Consider the following 9813-nt stretch of genomic DNA (forward strand, 5'->3'; position numbering starts at 1 on the left):
TCTCTTGAATATTTTGTGCCTTGCGATTACTTCAAAACAGCAGTGCCTTGTGCCTTTCTAGCCCGGTGCATGAGCATTAAGATCTTGGTCAGAGAATGTTAGTGTGATATTTAGGACTTCCAGGGCTTATGATCACTACTACCCTACAGCGTTCCCAGCCCCTGCTAGCACAAGGAATGGGAACCAAGTCCGGGCTATTACCAGGCAGCGCCTATTGCTTCCACTGGATCAGCAAACTAAGCTATTCTGACATCTTTTGAATGCAGACAGTACTGTGCACTTTCACTGTGTCATTTTAGCAAATCAGAAGGGCAGGTTCTCAGGTACACTTTGATATTTGGTGCTTCTTTAAAAGGTGTGTGGCTGCAGTTATTTTATGCTACTCACTGCAGCTCTGCATACCACACATAACCAGACTGTCTTGGTGCATCTCATCCACCGTAATCTGACAGTCACTGTTGATGCAAATATCGGATATTGATGCTATATCTCTGGCGGCAGAATTCTAAGTTCTAGAGTTCTAAGCTTGGGACACCTGTCTTAGGCCCATGTAATTAATAAAGCCTATGACCCATCAGTGTGACTTCATGAAAAATACCCACATAGAATGAGATCCACTGGTAAGTAGTTATCTTATCCAGTTGACTAGAGTGCTCCCTGATGAATAAGAAATTTCTGAGGGAAAGTTGAGCATCATGTAATTACATTAAGGTATGCTAATCTACTTTTTTTTCTTTTTCTTTTTAGGAAATCTCACTTGAAGATATTCAGCCCGTTGACAGTAATAACAGTGACCTGAATCCTTCGTCACACTTCAGGGTTAATCTTACTCAGGCTATTAGCCAGGATGTAAGTCTTCATGAGGCCATGTTAAGATCGGATCCTACTCTTAGAAGAAATTCAGAGATGATAAATTTTCCAAGGGAAGAGATCTCTGTGCAGTTAAACTCTAGCACAACTCCTGAAGCATTTCTCAATGAGACTAACGTGACAGGCTTATTTCCCTATATCGACAACAGTATTAGGAATCTGACAAACCAAGATCTCCTCTCGGGTTTTGATGAAAACATATTTGATGAGATCAATCTGATGTCATTGGCCATGGAAGAAGGCTTTGATCCTATGGAAGTTTCCCAACTCTTTGAGGAGCCAGACTCTGATTCTGGACTTTCTCTAAATTCCAGTCACAGCCCTACCTTCTCAAACACTTCCGATTCATTGTCTACATCAACTGGTGAAGAAGAAGGAGCTGTAGGTTACAGCAGCGATGCAGAGTCTGTTCTGTATGATCATCTGAAAGGTGCTGTTGGAGAGCCTCTGCTGGAGCACAATAAACGCTGTTTGGATTATCAAGCTGATCCAAACGTTTATGGGAAGCCTTCGTTTGCACAAGTCCGTCATAACCATACCTACAATCTGATGCCGAAGCAGTTGAAGCCCAGTCCGGAGCACCATCACTCACAGTCTGCAGAGGCAAGCAAATTAGATAATAGGTGCATCAGTGATGCCAGTAAAATTTTCAGTCGTGACGAGCGACGTGCAAAAGCTTTAAGACTTCCATTTTCTGTGGAGGAAATTGTTGGCATGCCTGTCGATGTGTTCAACAGTCTTCTCACCAAGTACTACTTGACAGAAGCCCAAATATCTGTTGTTCGTGACATCAGGCGAAGAGGTAAAAATAAGGTTGCTGCTCAGAACTGCCGGAAACGTAAACTAGATGCAATTCTGAACCTGGAAAACGATGTGTGCCAACTTCAGGCACAAAAGGCAAGCCTGCTGAAAGAAAAAGCTCAGCGCGGCAAATCAGTGAGCCAGATGAAAGAAAAGCTCAGCGCTTTGTACCGGGATGTTTTCAGCAGGTTAAGAGATGAGCAGGGCAGGCCTGTGAACCCCAGCCAGTATGCTCTCCGCTGCCACAGTGATGGAAGTATCCTGGTTGTACCTAGGGGACTGTTCAAATCGGAGCATACAAAAGAGAACCAAAAAGAAAAGAAGCAAAAATAAGTTAAGAGTGAAAATTAAAGATACTTTTCCTCCATTAATAAGCGGCTGTTTCAATGGGGAGCTGTTGGTGGTGAAACACTGCAGAGGCCTTGAATGTGAAACACAGTGAACATAAAGCAACCAAGGGGAGTTGCGCTAGTAATTGCTTGTGTTCAGACTGTAGTTATCAATCAGACCTTTGAAATATTGTCTCTAACACCATCAACTGCTACAGCTTCCAAACTGGGCACTCGCTAGCCAACCCAAACATTCTGAAGAAGGGGGGGAGGGAATGGGGAGGGGAGAAATCTTTTTTTTCATTAACTCCTCACTGTGCTTGCAAAGTAGGGGGTGGAGGGGGGGTAAAGAATGCGCGAGGATTTAAAGAGAAACACTTGCATGTGCTTTACCAGGCACCCCACCTCCAGCACTATCCTTGTTTCCTTGCTGGGAAAAGTACATGCACCTTGGAGAGCGTGCATATTTTTCTCTCATATAGAGGGGAGTTGGGAATTTTTAAAGGGTTTTTTTTCCCCCAGCAGCCAAACACATGTTACATGTTTACTTGTGCAAATCCTTTGAAAATTGCCACCTCTCCCTGCCCCCCCCCCCCCCCCCCCCGAGTTTAACAGTTGCTGTGGGATAACCAACCACTAATGGTAGGTTCCTGTTTAATTCAGCCTTATTACCCTTTATTGAGACTCGGCGTAGTATTATGAAAAATATTTTTAGGACTATACTGGGTGACAAATACAAGGGTCTTGTCCCCTAGAAGGTAGAGCTCTTGAACTACAAAGTGACCTTAGATTTTTTTTATGTAGTCTGTCAGCACTGGAGCACATTTTAAAATTCAAAAGAGGTTTACAATTTTTGTTGCTTAGTAAAGAAACTGTACTGTGGTTTATGTATTTAATTTATATATTTTTCTGTTTGTGGAAGTTATAAGGTGGTTGTGTTTTTTTGTTTTTTTTTTTTGTTAAATTTTAGTTCTTTCGTTTTTCTGAAGAGGTCCTGGAGGCTGCTCAGAATTTCTTCAATGAATATATTTAAGGTTGTAATTTTAAGCAAACTGGGATTGCTGACTTTTTTATAGGCTTTTTTTAAAAATATGATTTCCTATTGTGCATCCTGAAACCTGTCCTAGGGATGTGTGCAGTAGCTCTGTGAAGTCTGGGTTATGTTTTATCTGAATTACTTGATCTTGCAGTATTTCTGCCAAGGAGAAAATGGGAGTCGTCGTCCCCCCCCCCCCTTAAATGTAGGTTAAAAATATTCACGTTAAAAATAAATACATTTTTAAAAAGCTGCAGTTCAGCATAGCCAAATCTTTCTGACATTGTTAAAGTGCTGTGGTATTGGAATATAGAGTGCTATAAAGTAAGTGTATTTTTTAAAGAAATAACTCCTCTGCTGGGCTAACTATTGCTCATGCTTTCCAGAAGCTTCTCTCTGATTGAAGCTACTAGCGGGGATCAGAGAGGGCAAATAGGAGTGGAAAATTAGGCAAGATGACACATTTGCAGTGTTGCCTTTAGTTTCTGAAGTTTGTTTTCCCACCAGAAGGTGAATAATAGGCCAGGAATACACCTGGTACTATGCTGAACTGCTGCTTTGTGCATATTTCTTAACAGTTTTCATGTTAAATTGAGGAGCAGTCTTTGAAAAGTGTTGATTCTTAAGTGCATCTCCAATCATTCTTGCTAAGCATGCAGTTAAATTCTGTTTCAAGAAGAGAGTGAGAAACCTGTCGCATTATGCCTGTGCATGTAACACCCGCTGTACAGTAGTTTGAGTAGCACTTAGAAACCGAATAAGGGCCATTTTTTCCTCTGATCAGTCTGAGGTATGCAAATACCTGAAGTTCATTTTCGTTTGTAAAAAGCAGAGATTCTGAGTTGCACTATGTTTGGTTTTGCAGAGAGCACTAGCAAAATCTGTTGCACCGTGTGGTCAGCTAATAAACCAAGGAGTTGCATAAAAGCAGGACTGTTATCCAAACAAAACAGGACTGTTGGCTTTGTGAGCACTGATCTATGATATATATATACCGTATATGGTGCAGCAGCTAAAAGGTTAAGAATGGAAAAACCCTTAGTTATGTAGCCATAATTAAATTATTAACTTGCAGTAGAACCTGCTTTGCTAGTTTTGTTGGGGAAGGGGTGGGTATTTACGTCTGCTTTTGAGTTTGCTCCTATTTACTGTGTATTATAAGGGAGCATTTTGACCGTATTTTGGCACGCTGGAAACTGGAGAACTGCTGTTACCCGGCATGGCTACGAGTCAATCGCTCTACCCGTGTAGATACCTTTCTCTAAGGAAAGAAAGTGTCCAGAGTCTGCAGGGAAAAGGCCCTTTTTAGAGAGTGACCACATCATGAAATTGGTATGGGGAAGAAATGCCTAGCAGTGCTGTTCTAATAGCCGTCCTGGCTCTGAAGAAACTGGAGCTCTAGTGGGTCATAATGTATTTTTAGAAAATAATGAAAAAGTTGTACGTGGGCTTTCAAGGCCACACAGGTTCCTTCTTCCTTCTTTACTTAAAGCAGCCCTTCCCCAGCCCTCAACTGGTGAAACAGGCTCCAGTGCAAGCTGTTAATGTAATAATGGCTGCGCGACTAAAGGCTTTTCCATAATTAACCTTTTATTTGCTGCACAGCTTACTCTACATCTTACTCTACATCTGGGCCTAGAGGCTGCAGCCTGGGGTTTCCATGGGACCTAAAGGATAGAAAAAGAGAACCAGAGAGCAGCTAATACACCGATCTTCACACTGTTTCAAGCGGGGGCCCATTTAGGTAAAAACACTTCATTGTGAGAGCCAGGGCCATCGTTGCACAAAGTGGCTGGTGCCATGGGCAAGGGGGCATTCCCCCTGCAATGACATTGCCAACCTGCTGGTATAGGATGGAGGGTGGGGCGGCACGGTTGAGGCTTACAAGTGGGAGAGGAGAGAGAAAAGAAAGTGTTGGAGGTTGTGTGTGTGGGAGGAGCGTTTGACTGCTTAAGTACACTCGGAAACAAGTCAGGTAATTAAAACAAAGTCTTCTCTTACCCCAACACTCCCCCCTCCCTCAGCCAGTCTTTCCTCACATTATTTCCCGCAGTTTGACTCCCAAACGCTCTTCCCACGCACACAACCTCCCAACACTTCTTTTCTCTCTCCTCTCTCACTTGTCAGCCTCAACCGTGCTGCCCCACCCTCCATCCTAGCCAAGCTGGGTCTCCCCCCCCCCCCCCCCCCCTCCAGTTAATTCCCCACCCTCCTCACCTTCTCGAGAGGCTCTCTGCTGGTGGCATCTCTGGGACAGCTGTTCTGTTTACTTTCGACACTGCACAGCTGTCGGTGGGTTTTGGCCATGCAATGCCCGAACTTGCGCACACTCCTCATGGTCTTGTGGGAACAGTGCAGGAGGTTGGGCACCCCGTGGTTCAAAATCACAGAACTGGAAGAAAACAGCTGTTCCAGAGGCAGTGCTGGCAGCAAGGCTCTGGCAAAGGTAGGGAGAGAGCATGCATTACAGGCAGAGAGACCGGGAGCCTCACTTGCGGTTGATGGGAGCCACCACTGGCTCCCTGGCCTTACTGCGATAACGCTGAACTGCAGCTGGAGAAGAGAGAGCTGGTGTCAGTAAGTACCACTGTGCCTGCATAGAACAGGCACAGTGGTACAATACAAGACTTTAGAGTCTTGTATTGTGTGGGGAATGTTATCCACAAAAGAAAATCTCGGTGGTGTGGAGTAAAATTTATTTTATTTATTTTAGTATGATAAAACAAAAAATGCAGTGGGCTGAATATTTGGCCAGTTAACTGGCTCAGGAATTTTTCAGTATACAAGATCATGGAGGGGCATGATCAGGGAATATTTTAAGGGAGCTGAGCACCATGCTTTGCCTAGCCTCATCTGAATAGTAAATCTTAGTTGTGCCCATACAGATATATTAAAAAAAAACAACAACAAAAAAACCCCCTCAGGTGTTCCCAAGTGAATTCACAGAAGATAGAATGACCCTTAAAATAGTGAAAGTATTCCCTGATGTTGCTTAATTTCTGAAGTGCCCTTATGATGCATACGTACATTCTGCACCACCTACACCCACTGCTTGTGGCTGCAGGGCTGTAAGAACCTTTATCTTGTTAAGGGGCCAAGGAAAAATTACTGAAACTTAATTCCTGGGAACTATGGCAGCAGGCAGGAACCAATGGCCCAGTCCCTGTTGTGTTAGGTGGGAGGGGCATTAAAGAGCAAACATTGAGAGAAGCAGAGGAAGGGTGTATGCTGGGGAGAGAGATGCTGATAGGTGTGGGGAGTGGTAGGAGAGAAGCTTGGAGACATTTCTTCCACAAATAGTTTTCTGAAACTGGAATGTGATTATATATAGTGTGGTTTGTATGATTCATTTTTGTTACACAAAACGTTACCCATTGTTCCCCATAAAATGAAGCATAATTGAGCAGTATACTAAATCTACAGTACATTTGCTTCAACTGAAGGGAGTTAACTTTGTCACACCAATGGTTACCCTTTATCATGCATCCCTCCTTACATCCATTTACTGCCGTTTCAGAAAATATAATTTGCGGAAAAGGCAGTTGGGTCTCACCTAGCCACGAAACAATATAAGGCCTACCGTCTTCCTTCTATATTGAAACAGTATAAATTTACATTTCTAGACAGCCTTCCTTGTACCAAAGTGCAACCAAAGTTATTTACAAGAAATATAGTACAGTAATAATAAATATACATCACTACATCATTAATCTAATACAGCGGATGTGGTGGAGACAGAAAACAGTAATGGAATTCAAACAAACATGGAATAAACACAGAGCATCCCTACTGACAAGATGATTTTAATAAAGTACTAGGCTAACCTGCACTGGGGCAGCAGGACAACCCGAAATCAGCAGTGAAAGGGCTGCCTAGTGTTTTCAAGAAGGCACTGTGCTAACTTCCCAGAGGCAATTACAACCCTAAACATCTTGATGGGCAGATTAGATGGACCATTTTGGTCTTTATCTGCAATCATATACTATGTTACATCAAGAAACTAATACATTAGTAAAATGTATTTATAAAACAATTCATAAATCAAGAGTACATCAATTTATCAAACTGTAAACCAAACCCATTCTCACTAGGAGGCTATGCCATAAACCAGCTAACAAAAGATCCATTTAATGCTAAAAGAGCCTACCCAACTATATCTCGATATCCTCAGCCCACCCAACATCCTTTAATGCTAGCTTCCTGTTGCTTCCAAAGTAGCCTCCTACGGGCAACTTGCTTCAGGAGCAATCTGCCCCCTCAGCAGAGTTGGCTAAAGAGTCTTCCCCAGATGACGACATAGGGAGGGAGAGGAGTCATATGCAGTACAAGGAATCATTGGACAGCTGGCTTTCTGGGTTTGGGTGCAATAAAGCATTTAGCCAAAAACTATTTTCTGAAACTGCACCATGAGGGTTTGAGGTCGGTGGCAGATAAAGACTAAAGTGGCCCATCCAGTCTGTGCAGTTGAAATTTTGTCTTTATTGGGTAGATGCAGATACAAAGTTCCATAATCATCACAATACCAACTCCATCTTCCATGTCTTTTTACTTGACCCTTTAACCTCCTACTACCTTCCATGTTGGTCTAATCCCCTTGAACTGGGTGAGGTATTACTAAAAAGTGCCAAAATTCCACAACTTTGCTTGAGTACAAACGTTTGAAGAGGAAAAATGCCTCATCCATTCCTGGCATACTTAAATTTGAGCAATTTTGGAAACTATTCATAGAACTAAGAACCTTATTGGCCTGATACTGTGAACAGAAGGACACTAGAGACTAGGTTAGAGACCAAGTCATGGTCTGGTGTGACCCACTGCATCTTTCTCCAGTAGAAAAACGGCATCTGCACAATGACTAGGGATGTTCGTTTTCAGTTTTTAATGTTATTTTCCCTGGGAATTTCAATGTTATAATAAAATGAAACCAGTGGAAAAATGACTTTGCTATAACCACAGAAGACAAATCAGTGGAAAAGTTGTTTTTCCACTAATTTTTATTTTGTTATAACTTTGAAATTCCCAGGAAAAATAACATTTAAAAACTGAAAACAAAGGTCCCTAACAATGAAGTATCCTTCCACAAGCTAATTTTTCTGAAACTAGACTGAATATAGGTTTCAAGAATGGGAGACCATAATTTCTCCTGCAAAAGTGTTTTTTTTTTTTTTTTGTTTATCCATATAGATTGGATCGTTACTATCGAAAACTGGAGGTATACCACTTATTTCACTTCAGTGGATAAGACAACTTTGGGAGAGACAGACAGCTCTATGACTTAATTGCCAATTTTGCCTAGTTGTGAAAATACAGACTATGGCAAGATTTTTTTATATCAAGTTAGGAATTTTATGGCAAAAGGAGAGGATGGATCCCAAGCCACAAGCTTTGGTTCACAGAACAAGAAACTGTCATAGACCCAGCTCTTTTAATCTCTATGTAAACACAATAAGGCACCATATTGGAAGACAAAAGAGGGTTTTTCAGGAATGATAGCTGTTTTTACCCTTAATTCATTCTGAACTGGAGCATAACAGTTCAAAGGTTGTGTGAATTCTACACATTTGCTTCTTTTCAATGAAAATGGGGAAAATGCTTGGTATATCTGGCCCCTGGTCATGGCTGTCTGTGACCCAGTGCCTATTTCTGTTGTGACTGCTACAAAGATATACGCTGGGTGACAACTTTTTTTGGCCTTGCAAATTATTTTTACCCCAGTCCCTGTGAAAGGGAAGATAATTAAAAAAAATACTCTCTTTCTGGACTTCTGCTCCAGTTCAAAAAGGATTATGGACAAGAATATTTTGCGAGGTGGGGGAAATGGTAAACATTGCTACAGTTTCTGAAATCATAATTTTGCCTGGTCTGAGTAGATATAACCTGTGGCAAGAGGTCTTATTGTTCAGTCTTGATATTTACAATGAAAAGTAGGCAGGTCCCAAACGGTCATCAGTGATTTGCACAGCACTTGGTACAGCTACATACCCAGCCCTTCGAATTTGTAAGCTACTGACTAGACTCTCTGTGGGTTGCAGACCAATCGCAGATGATATCTAGTTTTCCCTGCTTTTCGCATTCTACTTGGGCGGAAACTGCTACTGATTATCGCCATCTGTGTTTCTGCTATCACTTGCTGGTTTCAGCACAATAAGTTTGTGTTAAGCATAGCAAAAACTGATATCTTGGTTTTGCAGCATGATGTCATAATAAATGCTGCTTATACCCAGACGATTGACCACAGTTCTTCATGCAGCTGAAGCTATAAAAAGTTTGGGGATTCTGACTGACTAAATTTATCTTCCTTCCACAAATAGTGGCCAGGAATATTATTGATATTCTGAAATATTAAAGCAAAATATTTGCCCCTTTCAGAATTTATAGTTCTTTGTGCATGGATTATGAAAATGTCATAACTTTTTTATGGTGGTCGCTCTGTATAGGACATCTAGAATAATATGGAAATCATGATTGTGAAAACACTCCCTAAGATTATCTCTCTAAAGAGTTGGTTATTGTTTTTACTGATTTCTTCCATTTCTTCAATAAACTGCCTTTTATTTTGCACATCTGTGTAACTTCAATCAAATTGCAACTGTTTTTCACTTTCAGGCTTTTATATTTATCTGAAGAACAGATTTATTTAAGGATGTTATTAACATATTGTTGCATAGCATAAAGCCATCTTTTCATTCTGGTTTGTTGATTCTCTGAAAACAAGCAGGATGGCAGCCCTCACATGGGTGATAGCATCAGATGAAGCACGGCACAGACATTTTATTT

The 9813-nt window shown here is 41.6% G+C and overlaps 1 protein-coding gene across 1 annotated transcript in view; it reads left to right on the top strand.

Annotated features, from left to right (window-relative positions):
- NFE2L3 (nuclear factor, erythroid 2 like 3) overlaps positions 1 to 3041 on the top strand; it is a 94722-nt gene extending 91681 nt beyond the window's left edge. The window contains exon 5 of the mRNA XM_029589138.1: positions 748 to 3041. Within this exon, the coding sequence (XP_029444998.1) occupies positions 748 to 2004 (1257 nt within the window). The 3' untranslated portion in view covers positions 2005 to 3041. The remainder of the gene's footprint in view (positions 1 to 747) is intronic.
- Positions 3042 to 9813: the final 6772 nt, after the last annotated feature.

The sequence above is a fragment of the Rhinatrema bivittatum genome, chromosome 2 (genome assembly GCF_901001135.1).
Source record: "Rhinatrema bivittatum chromosome 2, aRhiBiv1.1, whole genome shotgun sequence".
NCBI classification, from domain to species: Eukaryota; Metazoa; Chordata; class Amphibia; order Gymnophiona; family Rhinatrematidae; genus Rhinatrema; species Rhinatrema bivittatum.